This window comes from Prenolepis imparis, unplaced genomic scaffold, assembly GCF_030444845.1.
Source record: "Prenolepis imparis isolate NDT839.2.m4 unplaced genomic scaffold, iyPreImpa1.0 SCAF_4, whole genome shotgun sequence".
Lineage (NCBI taxonomy): Eukaryota > Metazoa > Arthropoda > Insecta > Hymenoptera > Formicidae > Prenolepis > Prenolepis imparis.
Window position 1 is genome coordinate 10,808,718 of NW_028141162.1, and position 27,984 is coordinate 10,836,701.

The window sequence follows — 27,984 nt, forward strand, 5'->3', positions numbered from 1 at the left end:
CCCCTTCCGTGCGTTCGGAAGGCACGCACGCAGGCACGTCAGTTGACATCCTGCTGCCGAAATCGCACGTCCTCGTCGTCGGACGGGACGAGGTGAAGTTGCGTACATTGCGAACACGCGACCATGTGATACGCGCGCGATCTCGCGCATGGAGGGATCTCCCGCGACGAGGATCTCGCGGGAAAAAAGGGGGACTCAGCTTTTTCCGGGTTAAGTTGCACGTCGTTGAGAGACACGATCCACGTCTGCTAATTCTTCCAAATATTCGAACGGGATATTCAAATTGCAACGTCAACGTAGGGGCGATTCGCGGTGATGTTAAAGTAATTTGTTGCGTTTGTCCAACGGAAGCTGCTAATAATCTTTCGACTGACGACGATGAGTCCGAGAAAGTTGAGAAAGAAATGCTGAAAAGTGTGACTAGTGATTTGAAATAGTTTGTGAAAGATCGAGTTATTCAGCCAGAAGCTGTATCGCAATCTTTAACGATCTTGATGCACTCGTAGAAATGTGATTTCTCCAAAATAATCGAATTCTACGCGACGCTTTTAAATTGAATGGACGTGTTATATTAATCAATGTTAACAATCAACAATATCGCTAGGTAATCGAAATAATGATAAATGTAACATAATGTCTGAAACGCATGAAAAACAAATCGATTAATCACAATACATAATAAATAAAACGACCGTTTTTTTCGACAATCGATACGATTACGAGAATCGTCAGAATTAATCTTGAAACTAGTACTACGAAGGACGCTTTCCTGTACTTTGTCAATTAAGAATTATCCCCGTGAAACGACGATCGCGACAATCGGAAGGCTAAGCAGCCGTGATATGTTCCCCTCGTCAGCGGCGATGCTGAAGAATCTGCAGCAAAGTGCCATGACCTCGCCCTTCTTGATGGAGAACCTGCTCCAGAGCAAGGCGTCGCCGGGGACAGACCTTACCAGTCTGACCTTGAACTGGGCGGCGAGTCTGGTGGCGCGACAGCGCGAGAGAGAATGCGAGGCGAATCTCAGACTCGTCCGCGACAGATCTCCCAGCGATCTCGTCCAGGATCACTTGGATCAACGATCCGGCTCGGTTGGCGGACGCGATCGCATGATGATTGATTGCGGCAGTCGGGATCAGCAGAGATCCAGCGGCGGTAGATCCGCCGGCGAGCGGCAGCACGACAGGATGCAGCTTCTTCAACGTGAAAAGGAGGTTCTAGATCGGACTCCCAGACGCGAGAGCGTCTACGTGGACATGGAGAACGAGAGAATGGATCCAGTCGTGGACCGGCTGTGCGCGATGGAGAGGCTTTGCAACGAGAGGATCGACAATCGATCCAACTCGGGCGTGGAATCGTGCAACTCGAACGTCGACGAGGATCCGATCCCGGGCGTCGAGCTGGACGGCGGTCTTCAAGCGGCCGACAGGGATGAGATGATACTGGGTGAGCGGGTTTCCGCGATCGAGATAGACAGACGATACGACCTTGGATGCAGAAACGTCATGCACACGTCCGACGAGATGACGATCGTATCGGGGGAGAGAGAGACGACGGGAGTGACGGCAGTGGCGGCGGTCGAGCGTGCCGTCGACAGAATAGGCGAGAGGACCACGAACACCGTCGCCTGTTCCTGCGGCGAGGAGCAGTGCTCCGGCCCGGCATGCAGGACCATCCAGGAGAAGGAGAAGCCGCAGCTCAAATTCAGCGTTAGCGCCATACTAGGTGGCAATCACGATAGGAGGCCGCATCCCGGTAATTTATTGATAAATTGATTTACTTGACGTAATCGAGTCGATAGTTGGAATTGAGACGTATTAGACAGAATTGATCGGGGCGAAATTAGGCATTTTAAAGAGCAGAGTATAAGAGTTTCAGAGAATTCAGAGAATTCTCGTAGCTTAAAAAAAAGGAGAAGAAAATTAAAAAAGGCAAGAAAGATTTTTTAAAATAAGGCACAATTATTTCTATTAGGATAAGCTTTATGAAAATTTATTGATAAATGAGCATGAGTTTATCTTGATATTATAATAATCCGCGCATTTTTTTGTCAAATTTTTTTACGATTACTGAGTTAATTTATTTGATTCTTAAATCGTGATAGAATATAATAAAAATAAAAAACAGATTTTGTATATATATATATATATATATATATATTTGTGTGTGTGTTGTATATATAAAAGATACATTAAGAAATGCTTTAGAAAATAAGGGAAAATTGATTGCAAGGCAAAAAATTCTAATAATTCATTGATAAATACTGATAACTATTTTGAATTTTTTACTTAATACATTAATCGAATGATATTTAACTAACTTTTAATTGTCAAATATCTTATGATTAATGTATTGATCGGCATTTGATATTTAAATAACATAAAAATCTATCAATAATCAAGTAAGCGCGAAAATAATTTTTAATAGACTTTTAATTAATATCTCGCTTTTAATATAGGTATCTATTGTTATCTTTGACACAATAGGAACTATAGAGAAATCGTGCAATATACTAATCATACATACAATATTTTCGCTGATTATGATCGCGCACTTGTCCACCCTCGTCGTTGAAAAGACGTTGTTTAGAAAGAGTTTCACGCGGCGATTGCACGACAATTCGGAGAGAGTGTTGAAACAAAGCTCACCACAAATCAGTGTCGCGAGCAGACTTCTGTCGTTGGTCCCTAAATCTCATCCGCACACCCTCAAGACGAGTCGCGCATCGTGCGTGCAGGGGAGGGAAAGCGGGTGAAGCGCGCACAGGGCGTCAGCTGGGCCGCCACTTACCTTCACCCCAATATTAAGCCCTTACGATTGGTGCCTATAATATTAGACAAGCGGCAGGATTCAATGATGTATTGCCGCGGCGCTTGTTTCCTCGTGATTCGATCCGCATGATTTGTCGCGAATTCGTTGCGAATTAATACGAGATCTGATCGACAAAAAGATTCCTAATAACATATAATTATGTATACATTTTATATCACATTTACACAAGATAAAATGAAAAAATTTTTAATTTTTATTAAAAATGAAAAGTATTAATAATATTGTAATGCAACGCTGTGCTCTTTCATATTTTAATTATCTTGTAAAAATAATTATCTTGTAAATCAAAGAGCAGAGAAATTTTTGAAATGTAATTATAGATTCCGCAGAGCATTAAAATCGAGATAATTGTGACAGTAAAGTCGATGGCGATATCGCGATAACAACTTTGATGACTATTAATTTTATACCTGAAAAGTCACAATGCGTTTTTTGCGCAGCATAGTTCGTAATAAAGATTCGATGAAAGAACCGATTATTTTCTGTCGCCTCGACTACGAGAAGAAATGGCCGTGGATTACGGTCCTCCCACGCGGAAGTTACAATACCCGTCCCGTCATTCACAGGAACGCCTGAAATTCGTGAGGGTCCGGCGGACCCTCGCACACGCATACCGTGCCGACCAATCTTTGACCGGCGTGTCCTCATTGTCACTCTTTCCTCCGCGGTTCCCTCGAACCCTTCGCTATCATGATTGACACGAGTCGATAAAGACCGTGTGCGTGCGCGATGATGAACGTGCGTAGATGTACTAGATGTATAAACTGGTCACAAATCGTCGCGAGGGGGGCGGGGAGAGGGAGCGAGCGACGCAGCAGAGCGAAAGAAGAGGGAAGAGAGCGCGTGCGAAATTCTACGGAAAGTGAGGAGAGAGGTAAATGTTGCATTTAACATCGGCGAATTGCACGCATCTGCCGGCAGAAGGATACGCGAGATGGAAGAGGGGCAGAGAGGGTGGAAAAGGGATATTGCGCGGAGGGAAGGAACGAACTCGAGCAGGGGTGGCAATGGGGAAATTTGGTGCGTTCGAGATACGTGATGGTAGTGGAGCGGGCGAAAGGGGGTCGGGGGAGTTTCATGCGTTTGTCGGATAGCGGATGCATTGACCGTGCCACGTGCATGTGTTACATCCCTCTTGGTCCCCCGTACGTACTGGGAGAGAGACCGCACCCCTCTCCCTCTTTCCCTCCCTCCCTGCTGCCCCCCCATCGTCGACCTCTCACCGCGAATAGACCCTCCAGTATCCATGAGCGTGGTACCGCCGTCCTCCCACTGTCCTCCTCTCCTCTTCCCCCCTGTTTTCTCTTCGCACATATATACACCCTCGTCCCTACCCCTGTTCCTCATCGTGCCCCGTTGGTAACCACCCCTCCCCCGCGGGCTTGTACGTCATGTCGAAATGTTGTGAAATAATTGCGCGAAAAAGTGATTGGCAACAAACTCGAAATTCATCGACGAGAGACGCGAGGGTCGCTCGCGGCGGAACTGGAATTTGGGTAAGGGGGTGAAGAGGGGCAGGTAGAGGGATGATCTAGCGCGGGGGCAACGCGGGGGAGGACTCGGTGTCTGACGGGCGAGCGACGTTGAATTTCGAATAGCATTTTCACCAATCGTCCCGCGATTTATTCCCCTTTCACCCCACCGTCCCGTTTTACCCTTCCCCCCTTACCCTCGCGAGCCGCCACTCGCGGCTCATGTTTTTTGTTGCGTATCGCAACGATTATTGATATTTTTCGATAACGGGCTGTGTGTCGAGCACGACGGACCTCGTTTTAATACGCGTATCTTCCGTGTAAAAAAAAAAGCATTATTTTAAATCTCACTGATCGTATTCGTTAAATAAGAGACCGGGAATAGAAATGACGGATCGAAGAAAGAAAAATCAACCGTAGATTACGATCTAAACTATTAAAAATCAAAAGTAGCAAATGCAAACTGATCAAGTAATGTTTAATGAAAATCGACAATTATTGACGTAAAATTATCGACAAGGACCGCCGAGATTATCAATTTTTACTAAATGTATATATCAAGTAACATGTGTAAGAGATAAGAAAAAAAGAGGAACTAAATATTTATTACCTGTATTTGTGTCATTGTTATCGTTAAATGAGTTTGCAGACATTCCGAATCGATATGAATGTGATACAGTTTTTTGATATACAGAGATACATGAATTCTTAGATATCGTTTTAAACGATATATTATAAACATCATTTAAATTTTTAAAAATCGAATAGGCGCGTTTCGCATTAAATGCAAGAGAGTTATATGAAAGTTAGAATCCTACGAGAAAAAGTAAACATTCTTTCTCTATTATCATATCACGTCACGTTAATTCCGCGTTGTTCTTCACGGTCGATCGATCATCCGGAGGATCCGAGAAAACGTTTCAGATCCTCGTGAAAGATCGATTCGCCAAGCCTATCCTAAGACAAACACACTGCTGTTCACGGAAGAAGGAGGAACATCGTATATGTGTATTCCATAAACGAGCAGCCCCCGTCACCCTTATTCACGCAGGCGGAGACCTGTAGCGCGGTATCTAGTTAATAATGCATCCGTGATCGTAATCCAAAAGAATAACCAGCGATATATGTTGTAACCTCGTAACCTGAGGCCCCCGAGAGGGGGCCGCTTAAACTTGGCGTACAAAAAAAAAAGAGGGGAAGGCCCACAACTGTAACAACACGTGAGCCGACCCGAAGTTTCTCCCGAGACCGCAGACAGGAGATTTAATCTCACGTGATGCGAGAGAGGAAAGGGGGGTAGCGCAAGAAAGAGAGAGAGAGAGAGAAAAAGAAGGGGGGTTGAAAGGGAGATTGAAGGGACTGACTGTGTCGGGTAGGTGGGGCGGCTTAAAAAACTATTCCCATTCAGTGTTTCCGTTGGATGCTAAGCTCGGTTATTAGGCCTCTACGGCTAAGCAGCGCGCCTCTCTCATTGGCCGGCTACGAAAACAACGATAAAAGGCGATGAGTATTTTATGGGGTACAGCGCGTACAGACACAATGGGACGGCGTGTATGGGCCATTGTCAGGGCATTGTCTGCGTCGCAAACGCAAGGCGAGTCTTCTCTCTCCCTTTTTCCCTCTACCTATCTATCTCTTCTTCTACCTCCTTCTATCTCGAATGCAAGCCTCGAACCTCCATTATTTTATTATTTTTAAACACGTCATTTTTTTTACCATTCTCTCTCTCTCTCTCTCTCTCTCTCTCTCTCTCTCTTTCTGGGCGTGGCGGAGCGACGCTGCGAAAAAAAAAAAAAAATAAAAAAACATGTTGGAGATCGCACAATTGGGGCGACTAGCCCTCTTAGGCATTATTAATGTGGATACGTGGACGAGTTCACCCTCGACGGAGGGTGAACTGAAGAGTCGGCCGAGATTTCTTTCATGTTTCGGGCTCTGCTTCTCGAAATGGTGGGTACGCGTCAGGGCACGTAGTTAACTTTCGTGTTGTCGGTAAATCTTTCTATACAGAGTTGTGACGAGGGATGTACGAAAGTGTCGCAGTGAGATTTCTTAACGTTATTCCGTCAGGGGATTTTATCGAATTATAATTATATATAGTAAAATATGATAAAATCAAATCACGAAGAAATATTAATGAAAAGATTTATTAAATTAATATATCATAGCAATATATCGAAACAATATAATAGTAGTATAAAAATTTTAAAAATATGCGCGTAAAATAAATTTAGAAATTTCATACTCTTTTTAATAAAATCACAGAGCTTTTATTCTGTGAGAGATTCTGTCATTTTATTTAAAAAATATATATAAACTTAAATCACACAAAACTGTGTACGATAATAAAACGATAGTAATAACGCGCACATAAACAAATGATATGTCAATACGATTGCGTTGTAGTTTATATTACTCGTAAGAGCGAAGATACTTCGAGGGAGTCGGTCGCATGAATGTTTGGTTATTTACCCCCGGCCAGAGGTGTTGAAGCGTACCTTTCGTAAGAGATCGGGCTCCGCGCCTGGAGCAGTTAAGGAGGGTTTTAGTCACGGGGGTGTCGGCTCGAATTATGCAACACGAAGGAATGGAACGGCGACTTGGGTATTCGCACGTAAATCCGCCACCCTGGGCACATTTTACCGTGAAATACAGTCGGGGCGCGTTACATGTTTAATCACCGAGCGGTTTACATCTCTATATTCGGCAATCTTAAAATTTTCATAAAACATCGCCTGATCCCCGTACGAATTAGTATGAATATTTTATTATTTATTAATAAAGCCACACTATATACAATTGTTAGATTATCTCCTGATATCAGAGAAATACAGTATTAATTATATTATTTTTGTATTATTTTATATTACTATTTTATATATATTTTTTATTTTACTAAAGTCTTAGTTATTTTTATTTTTTATTTTTAGCTACAAACACACAAATCGAATACAAATTAAAGTACTTTGTACAAATTACGACTACACGTCAACGTGAAAATATAAATAAAATAAAAAAAAAAAGATTCTCTCTAGTTGAATCTTGTGTGTTAAAAATGTGAAAAATTTTGTCTGTGCAGATAATTTTCAAGGACTTCCGCCAGAAGCGATACCCGCCTTTTTGCAGAATTTACAAAATTCGGCGGGTTACAATATCGCTAAGCCGATCGCGAGGCCAGCGGCTTATCACCCTTATCACAGGCCGAGTCATCAACCCCCTCAACGACACTTACCACCGAACGCTCATCACACGCTGCAACAACTGTTCTACAGGGGTCCATATCTGACAGGTAAAATACTACATGACAATAAATTAATAACAAGTTTAACTTAATTCAGCATTAATTATAATTGTAGACGAAGACGTTAAATTGCTTTTGTCAAAAGCTGCTGAGCTAAGCTTCAAATTTATTGCATCGCGTATTTAGGGGATACACACAGAGATACTATCTCTCAAATCTTTTTTAAATATATTTTTTTAACTCGAATATTTTTACAAGTCGGCATATAGATATGTATAAAATATTTCGCGTATCGCAGACGACAGTTCCAAGTTTTGCGTACTCGCAGTTATTTCGTACTTTGCGTTACGGGTGATGCAGAAATCATGCACGGGGATCCCTCCGACGAACGTTTAAAACCGAAACTTCGGCATCTGGCGCGTATAAACGCCGCGTTCGCGCGGCCACGTGCGCGGGCGGCGCGCATACGCCGGGTTTATCGAATATCTTGTTATAGGTAGGCTCGTATGGGACATGGAGTGCATATGAAGTGCAGTGAAAGCACTACCATATTATGTACATGCTCCGCCACAAGGCAAAATGCACGCATGCAACAAGTGCGTGCAAATATCATCGGTGCAGATAATACCGTCATGCTCAGCTTGGCAATATCGCGCAGACACGATCTGGAGATTCAATTGCCCGTCCGTTATTAGATGACTTTGATACAGCCGCTTATCAAGCGATTCGCGCGCGAATAAACAACGATACGTTTAAATAATTTCTTTTTCCGCTCGCGCTTTCCTTTCACTCGCTCTTACTTACATTACGATTGATTTTTAATTTGATTGTAGAATATATACTTTTATTTTTTTCGAAATTTATATGGATAGATTTAGAAATTATTTATTAATAAATTTTTCTTCGATGTATCGCATAGATTTTTTGCATGTATATATTCTTAAATTCTTCCTCGATGCTAACGTCATTTTTTTCTTTCCGAACGAACGAATTAAAGCGCAATGTCGAAAAATAACGCAATAACGAATTTATTATAAATGAATACGCCAACGTGTTGTGTGCTTTCTGTTGTTTCAGTTGCTAGTTCCGGGACCGGAAGTCATCATCCCGGCACACCCGGCGGAGGTGCCGTGTTTCCAGGCGCTATCCAGGGTAGTATCGGTGATTTTTCCGGGACCGGTTTGGTTTTTCCATGGGCGACGAACGCGCGCGGAAAACCACGCCGAGGGATGATGAGGAGGGCTGTCTTCTCGGATCTCCAGCGTCGCGGACTCGAGAAGAGGTTCCAGATACAAAAGTACATCAGCAAGCCGGATCGCAAAAAGCTCGCCGAGAAACTGGGCCTCAAAGACTCACAAGTAAGTGAATTGATATTGCATACATTAAACGAGAAATTAAGAAATTTTTTATATCTCGAATATATCCGAGGAGGACGGAATACTTTGAATATTCGTCGAATATTCGAAAAATAATTTACAAATGTGTTTTACTCTCGACACTAATAATTGGAATATATTATTTTGATTATTATTTCGATATTTGAATACTGATTATTCGAAGTCGATCTGATCAATAATTATGTGTATACATATATCTTTATATTATTATTATTGTCGGAATTTCGACAAACTTAGCAGCGAGATATAGTTTAGCTTCTTCCCCTGCGTTAACGCAGTTTTCCGAGGGCGCAAATCAATTGCATATCAATTATAGCGCGCATCGAAGCGCATAATTCGATTCCTTGTGATCCAGAATCCTCGCTCTCGATAATCGCATCAGGCATGTCATATGCAGGCAGATTTGCATACGCGATGATAGGCGGATGTGCTCGCGTTGTATTACAATCGAGAGGCTGCGCCGTGAGCATTAGAGACGGCGCATGGTGTTTAATCTCGTGCTTAATGATCTCCTAGGCGCAATAGTGCAGTTCAACTTAATACACAGTGCAACGGTGCTAATTTAAACCGTAATTATAAACTGCGAAATTTCCTAACGTAACTTTGACTAAAAAAAGCAACAAGACGATTTTGTCGCTATCGATAAATTGTCGTATTTTTATAAGTCTTTTTCGTGTTCAAATTTTTATTTCAAACTCGATTATATAAATTTTGAATAATTTGTGAAAAATTTCGCTCGAATATATCAGAATGAAATAATTAATTTTTTTAACAATCTTAATAGATATAATTTGCATCTATCATAATTTGCTCATTTACGTCATAATTTTAACAAGGGCGTCACAGCCTTTTTTTCCTCATTAAATTCTTGGCAACGAGTTTTAAATTCGATTATATAGATTCTGAGAAATTGGGTCGACGAGAAAGAGTCTATTAGAGACAGTAAATAAGTGATTTTCAAAATGACTCTCACGAGAGAGATAATCGCTCGGTTTTCTCGATAACGGGCCACCGTAATCGAGCAGTTAGGCGCTTGCAAGATCGGGAAGGTACACGGAGAATATATATTGTGCTTAATGACCTTATTAGGGCACTAATTGTCGCTCTAACGAAGTACGAATCCCTCGTACTCGGCGACGAGTGAATTTAGTTCCGCTATGGAGAGATTCTCTCACTTTCTCTCTCTCTTTTGCGGCTCCATTTGGCAGATTGATAGAGACTAATGCTCGGTTTTGTCGAATACGAAACCATCTGCCGCGAAGGTACATGTGTGTTTAATGTGCCGAGTTCATATAATTGCGCGACGAAGTGCATAATATTGATTTCAAGAACGATCGAGCAATCGTAGCTCATTAAATTGCAGTTTAATGATAATAATACGCGCTTTGAATGCAATTAGCTTCACGTAATTTAAGTCAATAAAACAAATGCGCTCCTTAAATTGTTTAGGTGCAAAATATTTAATTTACTTACGAGATTTTTGTGAAATATTAAATATGCAATTTAACTTTAAACAGAGTTATCCGTGTTGTAAAGAGCTATTGTGCTGGAGCATGAAATGTAACATATGTATATATTATATATCTGTTGCTGCTAGAAAATGATAATTATAATTGTGATAGATGGAAAAGCAAATCTCTATTAAAATATCCTATTAGCTTTATGCAGAAGAATGTTTGCACATTCTATCAATGTTTCCTGAAATTTCAATTATATCCTCCGAGAGTTTACTCCGGAATATTAATACGCTTCGTTCGCTCATTAATTTATTCGGATAGGGATTTCGATTCTCGCGAACAACGCGGAAATGAAATAAAAGGCTCGTTTGATGGCTGCCATCGTAAATCGTGGACATTCGAAAACGGTCGGACCACGCTCATGAAATCAAATGAAACTAACTCGCAGTGCCATTTCCGTGGATATCGTTTAGTTTCATTACCGTCGTCGAGCCGGCAACAGCATCGGGATTTCGGGATGCCCGGCTCTCATGTGCACGCGTACAGCAACGCGTATATATACACCTACGTGTGTGCAATTAATGAACTGACATCGCCCGATTAACCCCGAACCTGGGTATTATGTACCTAAATATCTCTATCTCTCTCTCACATACACACAAACACACAGCCGCGTTCGCTCTTTCTCCTGTGCATAAACATGATACGTCGATATTGTCCGCGATATGCACATAAGTAAAATGCAAATCGGCACTTAAGAGTGCATGTTATGTCTTCTTTGTAAGAGCGTTGATTAATTTTCACATTGTTTCCATAATTAATTCTTTTGAGGATGGTATATTAGAAATAACTAAATCCAGTACCTACTTACAAGATTAAGCTAAATGATTTTTAAAATCTTTTAAGCTCTAAAATGAGCTTTTTAAATTATGCACTTCTTCGTTCTTGCAATCTTTCTGAATCTTTCTGAATTGAGTAAGTAAGAGATGATATCTGGTTAGAGGAACGAATAAAGAACTATCTCATAAATGGAGTAAATATTAAAAAGATTAAAGATTTTTATTACATAAATTTAACGTTAACTCTGAACAAAGTTAATAAAATCCGGAAGACAATCTCACGAAAACAAATAGATTCATCGTCCAAATTTAATCGTTAAAATTTTTTAAATAATTATATTGCTCCGCGCAATCGAGATGTTACTGGCGAATGTGAGGGCAAACAAGAAGCGGTGTCTGGTTGAATGAATGGTGGTCGCGGTGAATATACGGGGGAGCAAGAAAGACAACGCTGTGTGCGAGGCGCGGGAAAGGGAGAAAGGCGGTGTGGAGGACCGGTACGTAGGGATATATCCTCATGTATAATTCACACCTCGAGCGCCATGCCTTCAACGCCATTGGTCGAGGCTCACTCTGTCGCTGGTTTTACGAGAAAATCTAAGGATCACAGGCGCGCGTACGTGCACACCGGAGACCGTCCTCGTCGAGAGGAGAATGAATTGACATTTCTTGCGATTCCGCAATCCGCATACAAAAGGTGATTTTGCGCCCTTCTTCCGTCGCGACCTCGTCGTCGTCGTTGAACGATCGCGAACAATGTGATAAGAATTGCGGTGAATAGAAACTCGCGTTTATATAGCTCCGGGATTTTTTAATCCACCATTAGACACGTAAACACCCTTGATCGCTGAATTTTCAAATGTCCTGTATATCGCAAACAACCGGGATTTTTTACAGCATTGATTCATTGGTCAGTAACATTTTCCCCTTCTCTCGTTTTCCTCTTTGTAGTTCATAAATATGATTAGACTCGTGTCTCCGGAAGAGATTTGATTTCGAAATAAGAAGTAAGACAAGAAAGTGCGAGATACATTCGTCAGATACTGGGCAGAGTGTACCGAAGTGAAAAGGCAATTTTGATTGCTCGATTCCAATGAAATGATACTTGGGCGCCGCGAAACGATTCAGCTTCGTAAGTACATATCGAACTTGATCCCGTCGTTAAAAGCAATTGAACTCCGACTGAACGCACCCGCAATATCTCTAACATTACTTTTTATCGCGCGAGAGAGAAACTTTTCCCAACTTTATTAGAGGGTGTTCCGGGGTCTCCGGAGAGTTGGTGCGATTTGAGGACTGCGATTCTGCGCACTCGTTGGCCAGCTATCTAATATCACGGTTCGCCACACAAACACCTATAAAAGCGATTATTGTCCAATGATAGTTCTTTCTCTCTACCTCTTCGTCCTCTCCGCGCTCTCTCTCTCTCTCTCTCTCTCTCTCTCTTTTCTTTTCGATGTCTCTTGATAGCGACGAAGTGTTGGTAGCAGATGCCGAATTTCACGTCTCCCTTAATGTACCGTGCGCGAACGCGATAATATCGCTATCGGAACTTCCGCCGGTATTGCAATCTAAGTTATCGAGCTATCGACATGTTGGATGCGTGTCGGAGTGGCATTATTATCGCTATCGTCGCCCATTATTACGCATTATTACGTGTATATATCTTAATTTATTTTTTAAATATTTTGTTGAGACTATAGTTATAATTCTGTAAAAAAATTTAATGACGAATTTTTTTAATCAACACTCGATGACTGAGTCAAATTTTCTCTAGTCTTTTCGAAAACATACAGTCTTTGCAAATGATTTTATTTCTTTAATACGGTACCCTTAAAGGAACATGCGCGATTCGAAGATTACCTCGAATTATCGTACTTTGAGTTGTGCCGGACCCATGAATCTTTTCTTGAATTTAATTAAGGACTTGCGGTGCCACGGGTGGATGATAATAATAAAGCTTTTCCAAGGGTAATCTGTACTTTGAAGGGCAGCAGGATAGAAAGAGACATAAAGAGAGAGAGAGAGAGGAAGAGAGTGGGGGAGGGAGGGATGAGAGAAGGCGAGGTGCCGTTTCACACAGGTTCGAGGCTTCACTACAGTTTATGACGAGGGTGGGTTTAAGAGGAACGTCGAGGGTTAAAGGGGGATAACTAAAGTAATTAGTGATGGTGAGCGAGAGCCAACCCCTTTCTTGGCTACTGCACCCTTATGCCTCTCAGCGCCTTTAACGAGATGAAGATGTTGATTTATCGCGAAAGCCCTGCTCTCAAAAGCCACGAAGGCGCTCATCATCGAGATTTCTGTATATGTGTGTGTGCGTATATTACAAATAATATTATATATTTATCTCATCTTTATCTCGTAACAAAGACCGTATCTTGAAAAGTAAAAGGATTAAGACAACAAGAGTATATAATCCTCTCTCAATTTTAATTATCATCAAATAGACGAAAGTAATTAAAAGAATATGATATTTCACAATGAAAATGTTGACAGGTGATGTGTGACAGGCTCATATTGTGCTTTAAAATACATTTTAAGAAATTAAGAAATATACGCATCGGGAGATTAAGAGACGTAGCTTTTCGTTCCCGCCTTGGGGAACATCGCAACGTCTTGTCAGAATCGCTTCCGCGTCGCCCGTAGGTAGAACTCATCAACGCCGTCGACCTTAAATTATCTGGTATTATGAGGAGGCCGGCCACTTTTATGCCCGGGACGTCTCCGTTATGTCGGACCCACCGGCGGAAACGACGGAAAAATTAAAGAGAGCCCCCGGGGCTTGTTATCTTTTTAATAATCAGAACCGACGCGGGCACGCGGTTTCCCTTCTTCTTACAAGTTGCTGGAGCTGTCAGAATCACGCCGCGAGCTTAATTCACGATATAAAAGCACGGATCCTACTTGCGCCCGGCCGATTTCACGGAACTTGCTCGAGACGTCGTCCGAATCGGGGTCTCGAGTTATTCGAGTAGAGCGAAAAAATTGCCGAATACATTATACGCGCATTGCAAACTTTCGTATCATTTTATTTCTTTCGATTAGTTGACGTGGTACGCGATACGCCGCCGCAGAAATAGGAATCAATATATGCTTTTACGTAAACACGGATATTTACAAAAAGAATACGTCACTCCAGATTGAGCTGTTTTATTTACAGCTTATTGAACGTCATCGTTTCCCCAAATTTCGCGAATTTAATTGTTTTCTTCGAAGGTGTCTGTTTAATCAACGGATGTACAAAAATGCCATTTGCGCCAGGATATCTTCAGACACTAAATTAAATCGTGACGAGAGAGATCCTCATGCAATCCTCTATATTTCATTTCACTGTCGTAAAACGAGTGTTCCGTTCAGATCCCTTACAGATTTCGCGAATTATATTAAAGAATAGGGGAAAAATCACTCCACCCTTATTTCACTGGCAGCCTATTTAATCCCCCCGCGAAAGAAAAAAATGCAGGACTCTGCGTATTGTTGAAGAGATTTCTCTCCTTTCATTCACAAGACAGCGATTCTAAATCGCAGCCAAGTGGATTTATGTACGATGAAGAAAATTAGTGTATTTGTTAAATAAATACGAGTGCATCTAAAACAACATATTAAAAACACTTATCGATATTTAGATAAAAAATACTTAGGACACGAATTATAGTTGAAATAGCCGGAAACGAATCGGACGATTGTCGCGAGGGCGAATGAACTTGAGCAGCGTTTAATTATTAGATCACGACGGGGGCGAAAACGCTCTTGAATTTAATTTCTACTGTCGGTCGCGCGCGCAGATCGCCCTTTCCCACGGTACTGACGTTGACACGTTAGATAGATCGGCCATTAGGTTTGGCGTTTCAAGTGGTGGATATCGAGTTTCCGGGATTCCGTCGGTCAAATCAATTTGTAGCCATTAGGGCTGCCGCTGATTCGAGTTTGCCTTGGGCAAGCTTTTACGAGAGCAATCTCCGCCGCCGCCGCCGCTCGCCGTCGGCGAAGGACGAGAGCCAGTCCGACTTGTATTTGCACAACCGTCAAAGCTCAAGCCGGAGATATGTGTTGTACGTTTGATATGCCTGTCGCAAATCTCACTCGTCTCTCCTCAACTTCGAACTACCCCCGTTTCTCTCTTCGTGTCCTCTTACAAGGTATACATTGCTTACGCGATAACGTGAGCTTGTAGATCGACGATTGTCTTCATAGCGTCGCACTAGAGGTTGTTCAAGCCCTTCGATATCATTTTTTTACACATACAACATGTCTATATTACTACGTCAAGAAGAAGATTTCTTGCTACTTAAAGCATTACATAAGATAAAATTTGTTATTATTTTCACTGAAATTTTTTATATCAATTTGATCTTTTCATAGTTTTAATTTTCATGTCGTAAAAATTTTGTATTATATATTTTTATATATGTTATATTAAATTACACTATTACTATTTAAAACTGAGCTTGAGGTACTGAAACTTTGAAATGTCAAATTCCGAGCTACAAAATTGAGAACATAAAATCATTTCAAAGTTACTTATATCGTGAAATAAAAGAGCCAAAAATTATCTTTAAATTTTGAGATATTAGTTTTGTAACATCTTGGGAGACAGCATCTCAAGCATTAACAAGATCATCCTTCCGAGTCATTTCGATTCTTTAATCCATAAGCTTATATTTATTCTTCTACACGATAACAGAGAGAAAGAAAAAAAAAGTGAAAGAGTTTCTCACTTATCGTTACATCTGCATACTGGATAGTATTTTTTCCTCTTTTTTTCGAGTCGTTTTTACGTCAGTCTGCCAGAAGTTCATTCATCTTGATCGCGGGGTGGATCAAAATCTGGCGAAGGACGTAACGTTACCCTAAACGCTCCGGCTACAATCTGCCGCGGATATTAAAAACAAAGGCCTGCCTCTCGCAGGGCATAACATGAATATAACGCCGCGCAATATCTTACGGCTTTAAGCTCTTCGGCTTAGCCTGTGGACCTTCATGCATTATGGATTTTACTTTGAGAAAGCGCTGCTGCCCCTCCCGCGCGCCGGAAGCGAACGACGGGAGCTAAGAAACTATGAATATACAATACCGCGGTATGCATATAGATCTCGCCTTTGTGAATCAACTTTAATCACTCATGGCGAGAGAGAGTGCGCCGAGAGTAGAGCCGAAAGCTCCGAGAATCAAGCGGTATCGATGATTCCGTTGGCAAAAATCGCTTTGCCATCACCGCGTTTTCGCTCGCAAAAATCCTAGACACAACTTTAATGTAAATTATGAATATTTAATGAAATCGTTTTTAATACGCAAGTCGTTCTCCAGAATCGCGCTCTTTACTCGCCCCGAGATGCAACATTTTCTCCAGGCGATTCTTGGGTAGCGAGAATTTAATCATCATTTATCACAATTTCTCATCTCCAACATTAAATATCTTTTGAATCAAAAATCGAATTAAAATTCTATCAAAGTAAACTCGACTTGAGATTGGATAGAGGATACAATTTTGTTGATTAATTGCACTTTCGAAGTTTATAATACATGAAAAAGTATCCTCCTCGTTCGCTCTTATGTTATACAAAATACGGATTTTTATCTTTGTCTTTTTTAAAGAAATCGGATTATTTTAGTATTAATAAAAATTCTTTGATATTTAGCGATAATTTTGCAACGAAAATCAATACTGTGCGTTTTCTTCTGAAAATATCACTTCCGATTCGGCCAGATCGTAGTCATTTTCGCACAACTGTAACTTTGTTATACGATCTGCACACAGACGGAGAAAGATTGCAAATTTGCAAATTGTATATCCCGACTGTAAACCTTTCCCGTCCCTTCTCACTTTTATCGCACACTGACATCGATTTTGAGACGCGTTTCGCTTCTCTCATAACTGTGAGATCGTATCCATAAAATGGAATGGGTGTATAACGATAAATACAGGATTCTTCTTTTCTGCAGTGATCCGCGAAAATTCGTTTCACGCACTTATTACGGGCTTTATGTCAAGAAAGATTATTATTATAGCCTCAATGGACAAAGTAATTTATGTCCCACGATTTACGAAGAGAAATCTTAATTATAAATAAATCATAATCCTTACAAACATTACATTCAGAATGATTTTAGTTTATTTATTATTTATTTAGTAATAATAAATTAATAAATTTTAACTCTTGTTAGAGATGTGATTAATTAGATTCGGAATTATGTATTGCGGTCTTGAAGACATTTGAAACTTGACGGTCTGATATTCCGTCGAACTGAAAAGAGTCTTCATATACGACGTCTCGACGAGAACACATGACTTTTTCACTCTATATCAGCAATTGCTAGCTCATCTCTGGTTGAATCGCGACGTGGCAGCTTGCGCTGCTCTTTTTATTTTTACGATCGCGCCACCTTGACTGATATCCGCACTCTTTCACAGAGGCACTTGAAAAGCTTTTCTTTGTGTAACGCATCAACTATTTGCTTTTTATTAGCAGTAATTAATTTCTTAAGATAATAAAGAAAGGTAGCCTAAATCATCAAATATATCTTTTCTCGTGAAAAATGTTCATGTAGTATTCTGCAATATACTGTGTTGTGATATATTTTTTGTATTTTTAGTTTTCCACTTGCAAAATATGTTTTGCTTCGGGCAAAATTTCAGAAAATTTAATACGTTAAAATTAATAGTTTTTCCACATGACTAACAGTTTTATAATAATTTTAAATCGATCATTGAAAGATATTTTATTTTACTTTTTTCACTCTCTTTTTCTCATGTCTTTTTATCTCGATTAAAATCTTCTTATTCAATCTTACAATCTCTCGCAAATTCGCAGTAAAAATATTTATAGCATTAAAATTCAACTTTTCGCAAAAAAGAAAGCTTTTATATTTATTTGAAATTGAAAATCAAGGTATCTTTATTCGCTAAGCAATATGGAAAATATATATTTTCCTCGACGAATTTACTTCAAATGATCCATAGGACTTTAATTGAATAATCAAATAGTCGATAAGTTTACAAAAGAATAGTGATATGGGTGATTTTTTTTATACCGCCGCGCATCAAAGAATTAAACGAGAACCGCCGGTGTTCGCAATTACGCCTTTATCCGCTCCGAGAAAAACAATCGATTAAATCGTCACCGGAGCGGTCGGCGCGGCGCCGATAAATCCGCAAAGGTCCTTTTTCCCCTCTATTATCGCGCGACTTCCTTTCCATACATCAGGCAGCCGTCTGCCCTTCGCCCGCAGGATCGCGCCGCGCCGGCAGCTTTGTGCCGTACTTTTTACGTTTGATCCACCCCCGCGACCCACAGCCCCTTCTCCAGTCTCGCTGACCTCACCCCCGTGTACCCCTGTACGAACGGTAACCCCTACTCGATTCTCTCTCTTTCTTTCTCTCTCTTTGTCATCCCTTTGGCTCTCCCTCCCATTCGACGTTCTCGATCCTCCGAAGCTCTCTTCTCTTTTACCTCGCTCTTTCCACGCGGAGAGATGATGCGGGTGTGAAGGAAAAATTTTAAGAGAGAAAGATTTTTGTATAATATTGAAGAAAAAAAGTCTTCCTAAGAACGAAAAACAATTGGCAAATGAATGAGAATTAAAATGATAAAGGGTAGTCTATTTTATTTATGCAACTAATACTAGATGCGCTTCTTTGATTTAATTACTTTTCATGAAGAATTATAAATGTATGGATAGTATATACATATATATGGAAGATTGTTTCTTTAGATGCGCAATATTACGAAATTAATCTTGCTACATACGATTATGTCGACGTTCGAGAATTGTGAGGAAAAAAATCTTTCATAGTGACTCCTCGTACCGGAATACAATCCCTCGCTCTCTTCTAGAACTGGACCCTCCAAAAACCTCTCCTCTTTCCTCTTTCTACGCTATTCCGGGACACGGAATCGACGAGCGTGCGAGAAGGGTGCCCCGAAAAGAGATGCGAGGGCGGGTAAGAGAAAGAGAGGCTGAGAGGGTGAGGATCTGTGACCAGGCCGAAGGAGGGTGGGACGGAAGGGCAAAGCGGCAAGAGTGAGTGAGCTGAGGGGTAGTTCTGAGGCCGACGTCATAATCGATCGTCTTTTATTAAACTGCACCAGATGGCGCCACCACCGCACTAGGCACAGCGTGGATGGCACAGGGGGTTGAGTGAAAGAGCGCCGGGGGTGGGACGTGGATGAAGCACGAGGGGGTTGCATGAGGATAGGCGGAAGTAAGGGCGGGCGCGTGGGTGCGAGGAATGGGGCAGGGAGTTAAACGGAGGAGGATTTCCAGCCCGGAGTTCCTCCAGGAGAAAGGGTGAAAGACAGAGGGAGAAAGAGAGAGAGAGAGAGAGAGACAGGCCGCAGCCAATCGTTTAACGATTACCCACTCGCGCACTCTATATAACGCCTTTCGGATGTCGTCGTTATGCTCGATCCTAGCGACTATAGCGATATTTGAACGATCATAGGGTGGACCGATCGCTTGTAATTTAGGGGGATGATTGGAGATAAGCGATTAGTTCTCGCTTTGATGCGTCATTTAATTTTCCAAGATTTAACGCCAATTAAAATCTTTGTGTTCTCAAAATGTGTGAAATAATTAACTATAAGATATGGACAAATAATTGAGTAATCAAAGATTATTGTTTCTTCACTATTCTAATGTACTGTTCAATTTTTATTTCGTTTGAAAACAATCGAGATAATGAGGATGCGGAAAAAATTTTTTGAGTATACTCAATAAAAATGATATCTTTTTATAATGATTATTAAAAGAAATAATTTTCATTTTTAAGATGCTATAATATATAACTCTACTAGACTTATTGTTAATAAATATTTCAATATCACGTTTACTTCGATTAAACTTATACGATACAATTTGGAAAACAACAAAGCGAAACATCTTTTACTATTTATATATATTTCTATCTATATTCTTTTACAAACTGCATAATTCAAGAATATTTATTGACGTTGAATTCTTAACGCGTTTTGTATTATTTATTATTATGGATTATAGCTATATCGCACCTTTTTACAACCGGGGGAAAAGATATTAAAATTGACACGCTGCTCGCTCGCAGCTGAGTTTTCTGGGGTACTTGAAATTCGAAGTGAGAGGGTCCTTTTCGTGAGATTCACGTATATATACGCATCGACAAATTTGACAGCTATACGTCGATGAATTAAAAAAAAATAAAGTCTTAAAATCCTGTTTCAATCTTTTTTTTTTATTGTACGACAGAGTGTTAAATTTTCCAAAATAATAATTACATAAATTACGCTTTATTTTAATTTTTGAATGTTCTTTTGAGTGTTTCGAATAAACCCCTGGGATTCGGAAGAACCACTTAAATCAGCGATTTCGTTCGAAATCTCCAAACATGCGGCATAAACTGGCAACTCGCATACATAACGTGGGGAAACCACGGGGCTTTACTTTCGATCTTCTCTCGCACCCTTCGATCCTCTCTCTCTCTCTCCCTCTCTCTTCCTCATCCCTTCATTTCTCTCTTTCTCTCTCCTTCTTTTCGTTTTGCGTTTACCGAGAGACGGCGGTGATTGATTGTCCCGTCAGCGGCAGGCAGACCGGGAACTAACAAAAGTAACAAAGCACCTCCGTCCTGAGAGAACGCTGCCGCCGCCGCGCTTTTCGGCGAAGTTGAATTGCTCGCCGTTTTACCGATTTCGTCGCCCTGTCCGTTCATCCCCGCGTGCTTAATCTCGTTCTTCCCTCTGATATTGCGAGATGGTGGGGAAAACTCGCGATCTCTGCATCTTGCGCCAAAATTGCGTTTTTTTCACTATTAAATTCAGAAACATTATAGGTAACATGATCAAAATTCATCAAAAAGAACTCTTTCTCTTCCGCCTTTATTAAGTCCTCTTATTTTTATTTTTTATCAGCACTCCAATCTGTGTGTCAAATAATGCTACGCAAATTTTGTAAAAACGTCAAATAGGATTTAGACTTTATCCCTCGTGTAGAGAACTTTACACCATAATGAAAAACATTTCTAGGATGAAAGTAACATTTAAGAAAAACATTCGTACGCTATAATTTCGAAAAATGCATCGTTTGCTTATTATTCTCTTAAATCTTAAATGATGAACAGGAAAGAATTGACTTTCCATTGTGGCGTAAAGCAATCCGTGCATAAGAACACAAAGTACATCATATTGTTTAAAGGTAATTTAACATGCGGTCGCGGAGGAAAGGTGGAAAAGTTTCAAACCATATTTGAGTCGAGCGAATGCATTAATTATCGCTTTCAGACACAAGGGAGTTAGATATAATCCTAAAATTGTATGCGTCACTTACGTGGTAACGCAAACACACGCGCGCGCACGATATCGGTCGGACACAGGGTTCGGGGGTTGTAGTAAACGGTCAACAATGGTGTACAGAGTCTCTCGTCTGGATAACACCCTAGAGCTAAAGAGTGTATTAGCGCGCGTCAGATCGTTAGGGTCTACATGATGTCAAGCGCATACATCCCGGCGTATGAAAATTTGCGGGGCCGAGTATAGGTGAATTAATTCGTCGCATAGACGAATACAACTTTCTCACCTTTTAGAGTCTCTCTCCCACGTGTTATAGCGTTCGACGTATAATTACCCGCCGTTTTGCAGTCGTTTGTTAACTTGTTTATTTAATCTATGGCGTTTCGTTTAATAATGTAGTAGAAATAAAAGAGACTGTTCCAAATGAATCATTGCTACTAGCTTTCAATGATAGATATTTTGTTAAAAAAGATAGATTTCTCTTTAACGAGATTTTAAAAAAGCAAGTTTTATTAGGGCAGATATATGAAAAACGATAAATACGAAAGTTATAATTTTATTGTTAATACAAGTTTTATTGTGGAGTTTAAAAATTTTTGCATATTAAATTTTATAGGTGTACGAATAGATGATACAATTTTAAATTTTAGTTTGACTAAAATTTTTTTATTTGATGATGTTAAGTTAATTGTGTAGAATTTAATTGTAGAATTATCAGAATATTTAATATTAAAGATTAAAAATGTATACTATTGAAATAATAATTAGAGAGTCATCCGGTGTAATTTTTTTTTATATATTTTTCAAATATATACCCACTGGAAATTTTATCTCATCACTAGCAAAATTTAATATTTGTTACGAAATATTTCGCCGGTATTTGGATTTCTATCAGCAAGTACAATCAAATTCACCGTAATTCGCGATGAATTGATTTCGGCACTACATGCGTGTGAACTGTGATTGACTTCTGGTTAAACGCGTATTCTGCAATATTACAAGCGTTAGGTATAAATGCTACAAATATTATTGACACGCAATTGGTCGAGCGGCGAGTCAGCGCGTTACACCGATAAAACGAATCATGTAATTGATAGAATTATTAGTGTCGCGTTGTGAGGTCTATAATGATGCCGGGACGTATCGCGGATACGAATATGTTAATCGCATTATTACTCGTTTTGTACTTAATGAGAGGCCTTCGTAATGAATCGCAATGAATATAACAAAACGAATCGATAAGAAATATATATCGCGATTCTCTCTATTGAAAACTTTTAAGAATTATGTCTATAACTCTTCAAATCTTAAACTTTATATCGTTTGGATCACTTTTTTATTTTGTCATCGTTTTAATAATAAATAATGTTTTTCTTATAATGTGCATTTTTTGCATTTTCAGAATAATTATAAAATAGAAAAAATCTCGATATTATTACAATTCAATAAAAATTTCTTCTAACTCACTTTGAGATTTTCATATTTTCTTCTCGACGTATATTAGAAGTTCGAGAATATTATTGCAGATACAATAATTATCCTTAACACCTCATTCAGTATCACGGTAGTATTGGATACGCTTCCGTAAGGTATATACCTAATTAAATGCGAACAATTAGAGGTAATATTTAAAAGCGGTCGAATAAAGTGAAGCCGCTTTAATTATTACAGAGCTTTGCAATTAATGATGCGATTATGATCGCGGCGCGCATCCGCACTTTCGAATAACATAAACAACCTCGTACTCTCGACGAGCGCTTATGGTCATGACTTCTTTCTCAATACGCGGTGATACACCCGGCGATCTCGTTATAAAGCGGAAAAACACATTAACGCGTCAAAACCCGCGTTTAACTCGCGCGGTGTCAAGCGCACACACCCGCGTCTCCCAACCCCTCGAGTGACCGGTTCGGGGAGGAGAGAAGGGACGGGCCGGGTGCATCGAAAATATCCGCGTAAAACGTTTCATTGGGATATATTAAAAAATAATAAATTACATTAAATTTCAATCTCTCTCTCTAGGTCGAGAGCCGGTATTAATGATGGCGCGCGGTGTCAAACGCACGCACCGCGCCCGGATGCATGCATATGCATACGTGCGTGCGTGCGTGCGTATGCCGAATAAGATATACGTTGCGAAAGTGTCGAAAATTTTATCCACGTCATCCCTCGGCCCACTCATCGGCGCGCGAAACATATTGTGAAAAATATTGTATTTCGAGAACGTTACCGCTAAATTATGCGCACATCACTCAAAGTGAACAATATTCGCGCCATCCTTCGAATGGAATTATTTATATAATATTTTATATCTTCGAAAAACATCGTACGATGTTACCATTATTATACGAACAAATGAGTTATCGGGTGTTTATAATTTTCCTGGAAGTCACAATTAATCTTTTATAGGAAATTAAAACAACGTTATTACATTGAATAAAATTACAGCATCATTTTAAAATACGTCATTCAGCTAATTTTAATTTTTTTCTGTATGATGATTTCTATTTTAGAAAATGCGCGACCAATTATTTTTTAAACTGTCATGACAAATTTTCACAGAAATGTTTAGCTTTATATGTGTATATTTATCTCATGTTTGATTGCGTCTCCTGATGAGTTTGTATTTGGGCTTTGGAAGCAAAAAATAAAAAGCGCAAATAAAATGAACGGATCTCTTGAGAGCGAGTCTTTAAATGGAGGTGGTTTTCGTTTCTGAACGTTCATTCGGCGAGAACATCTGCGAATTATCGAACATCACGTCCCGCGATATCAATCAGGGGCAGCGCGAAGTGTTGTATTCGTGTAGGTGAACGTGGATCCCCCAAAAGATGGTGAGTCCGTGATGGTGTCAAGTGCACACCATCGCGATGGCGAATGAAAATTCGGAAAGCAGTTTACGTAGATCAATCCGCGTCCGGGGTCAACGATTCGCTTAAGGTAGAACGCGTATAATAAAGTGGCTAATGGGGCGACGAGGCGGACGGAAACGAGGGTGGCTGAGAGACTTTCGGGGATGCTCGGTGTGTGTTTGACGTTGGCCTGTTCACCAGTTCCTTAACGCAAGAAAGTAACAGGACTTCCTTGATTATACTATATATCGCGTAAAATACGTCGTTTCATATAGTAATCTCTTTCTGTAAGTCACGCGAGATATATACACTAAAAAAAATTTGTTAACTTGACTAAATCTTTCAACTAAATTATTATTTTGTTAATTGAACATATATTACACCGAGAGAATTTTCTTTTAGAGTTGACTCTCAAAATCATGATATAATCGTGGGACAATATAATATTAAAAAAAAGTTTTATAAGAATTTCTCTGATTAATATTTATCACATTAAAAATAATATCTATTACAATAAAATATAAAACATGTTTAATTAATTTTATTTAACTGCATAGTAAAATTAATTAAATATTTTATATTTTATTGTAATAGATATTATTATTTTTATTGTGATAAATATTAATCAGAGAAATTCTCATAACATTCTTTCTATATACCATATTGTCCCACGATTGCCATGATTTTCAGGGTAAATTCTAAGAGAAAATTCTTTCTGTGCAGTATTTAAATCCACTAACGGATCCTTGGGGGAGGGGGGGGGGTTAACCCCCCGGGGTTACAACGAAATTATCTCATCATTTCTTCCTAGGTCTGACTTAATCTATACTTAACTCCTTGAATGCGTAATGAGTATAATTTACAGTGTATCTTATACTTATGTATGTATGTATATATATATATATATATATATATATATATATATAAAATATATATATATATAAAATATATATATATATATATATAATATATATATATCTATATCTATACGTAAGTATAAGATACACTGTAAATTATACTCATTACGCATTCAAGGAGTTAAGTATAGATTAAGGCAGACATAGGACGAAATGATGAGATAATTTCGTTGCACGAAAATAATTAGGCGAAATTCTTTATATCTATATAATATATACAATATGTATGTATAAGATACACTGTAAATTATACTCATTACGCATTCAAGGAATTAAGTATAGATTAAGTCAGACATAGGATGAAATGATGAGATAATTTCGTTGCATGAAAATAATTAGGTGAGAAATTTTATATTTATATAATATATATATATATATATATACATATACACTGGCAGATCCTGGGTGGGGGGGGGGGGGGTTAAAACCCCTCTCTTGCAAATTAAAAGAAACAGTTTTGCTGAATTTGTTTAAAAAATATAAATAAAGAAAAACAAACATTAAAGAGCTATCGACGTCGTTGATCTGGAATAAAAGCTAATCATGAAACCAAAAATATTAAATAAAATAATTTTGCAAAACCCCTCCCCATTATCGACGTCAGGATCCGCTAGTGTTTAAATCAAATATACATTTTGTTAGATTTAATATGTTATATTTAATTTAAATATTTCTATATGTTCAATTAACAAAATAATATTTAGTTGAACGATTTAGTCAAGTTAATACATTTTTTTCAGTGTATGTATAATATGCATAAGTGCGCATCAAAAATCTTGTATATAAATACCATATTTAAGAATTATTAATATTATCGTAATTGTAAATCAAGGATTCGACAAAATCTGTGTTAAGCAATTGATGGCTAATAATGGCGATTTCTAAAACTTAAATTATCACTACTACACTGAGAAAAAAAGTTGTTAACTTGACTAAATCGTTCAACTAATTACTATTTTGTTAGTTGAACATATATAAGTATTTAAGTCAAAACACATTATGTTAGATTTAATATGTTGTATTTAATTTAAATACTCTCTCACTTCTATATGTTCAATTAACAAAGTAGTAATTAATTGAATGATTTAGTAGTCCAGTTAACAACTTTTTTCTCAGTGTATATGCTATTTGTTGGACGATGGAATGAAAGTATCAGAAGTGAACGTAATTGAAAAAAAATTTGCTAACTTGATGGTTTATACAATAATAATATAATATAATCACAACTATATAAAAAATAATAAAAAAATAAAAATAAAAACTCCCAAAGAGAGAACATGAAACATCTTTTATCATATTTAAGCAGTTTAAATCGCTTTATTGCAAGAACTAATAGATTAACGATTGTGTTCCCAGGTGAAGATTTGGTTCCAAAATCGGCGCATGAAGTGGCGAAACAGCAAGGAGCGAGAGTTGCTGGCAACCGGCGGTTCACGCGAACAGACGTTACCGAACAAGAACAATCCCAATCCGGATCTGAGCGATGCTGACGGAGATCGGCCGAGGATGGACCTGAGCGACGTGAGTCCGCTCACGAGTCCTCAGAGGCCTGAGGAACAAACGGAGAACGAAGAGGACGAAGAGATCAACGTCACGTGATAAAGCACACCGCTGTACCCAGCATTCCGAAGTAGCGATAACTTATAATTTGTGAATCGAGGAGAATACCGGCTGGACCAAAAGAAAAATTTTAAACAAGATGCAGATTCGGTAGGCATTTGAAAAAAATAAATCTATAATTCCGAGTTTAAAACTTTCATTTTTGCTTTTTGTATATTATTGCAATTTTAATATCGATTATATATTATCGATGAGAACATATACATCATCTCTTCTTGATCTCTTTTTGAATCAGTATGCATTACACGGATTTATTTTACGTCGATAATTATGCAAAATATTGATCAAATTGAAGACAGTTTGTTGTTAATTTTAATCGTACATTTTCCAGCTGGCCAATTTTTTATTAACGACTATATTTGCAGATGATTAGATTATTATAGGATGTTTTAAATTCCTTGGACGAAAAGAAAAATGCGAGTTGCATTAATATATTTTGTCTCATTTGATTCTTAAATTTTCAGTGACGAATCTTCAATTATCTAACAGTCGTTGTCTTCAATATTTTTTTTCATCTTATATTACTTGTGGTTTATTCTTTGATAGCAGCATGTGTTGTTGGCCCTGAGCAAAAGGATACGACGAATGATGTATTATATTGTAATTAGCGATGGATGTACCTTCAAGGAGTCTTCTATAAGCCATTGTATAAGGTTGTATTAGACGTAACGTTACGATTCCGGAAATATGTACCTAAGTCTCTATTCATAGACCGCGATGCGCGGCCAAATCCAAATGTAATTACATTCATTGTGATTCAATATAATCTATGTAATATATTGAAATAAAACTGTCTATATGCTAAGTGATTTACACTTCTAATATCAATGTATAAATGAAATTCCAGGTCTAACTCATCGTCTTTCTGTCTCTCTCTCCTTCCATCATCCTGATTCCACAAATTTTAAAGGTAATAATTTTCATTCTAAAATTTTTTTTTGCAATTTTCAATTATTAAGATATAGAAATTAAAGATATAAATTTGTTACATAAAAATTGACAATATATTTTTTAATTAAAATAAGATTTTTAATACATATTATTCTTTTTGCTATATATGCATTATATATGTATATAGTAAATATTGTGTGT

At 38.8% G+C, this 27,984-nt stretch overlaps 1 protein-coding gene across 1 annotated transcript; it reads left to right on the plus strand.

Annotated features, from left to right (window-relative positions):
* Window positions 1–27,732, plus strand: Dbx (homeobox protein Dbx). Its single transcript, XM_083037219.1, has 4 exons — window positions 1–1,755; window positions 7,384–7,593; window positions 8,623–8,903; window positions 26,629–27,732. The coding sequence occupies exons 1-4, from the start codon at window positions 843–845 to the stop codon at window positions 26,869–26,871; spliced, it is 1,647 nt and encodes a 548-aa protein (XP_082893345.1). The 5' UTR covers window positions 1–842; the 3' UTR covers window positions 26,872–27,732.
* Window positions 27,733–27,984: the final 252 nt, after the last annotated feature.

Coding starts and splice junctions, on each gene's coding strand:
- Dbx (XM_083037219.1), top strand. CDS start 843: ATGTTCCCCTCGTCAGCGGCGATGCTGAAGAATCTGCAGCAAAGTGCC. Junction 7,594..8,622: donor CAGGGGTCCATATCTGACAG/GTAAAATACTAC, acceptor CTGTTGTTTCAG/TTGCTAGTTCCGGGACCGGA. Junction 8,904..26,628: donor TGGGCCTCAAAGACTCACAA/GTAAGTGAATTG, acceptor TTGTGTTCCCAG/GTGAAGATTTGGTTCCAAAA.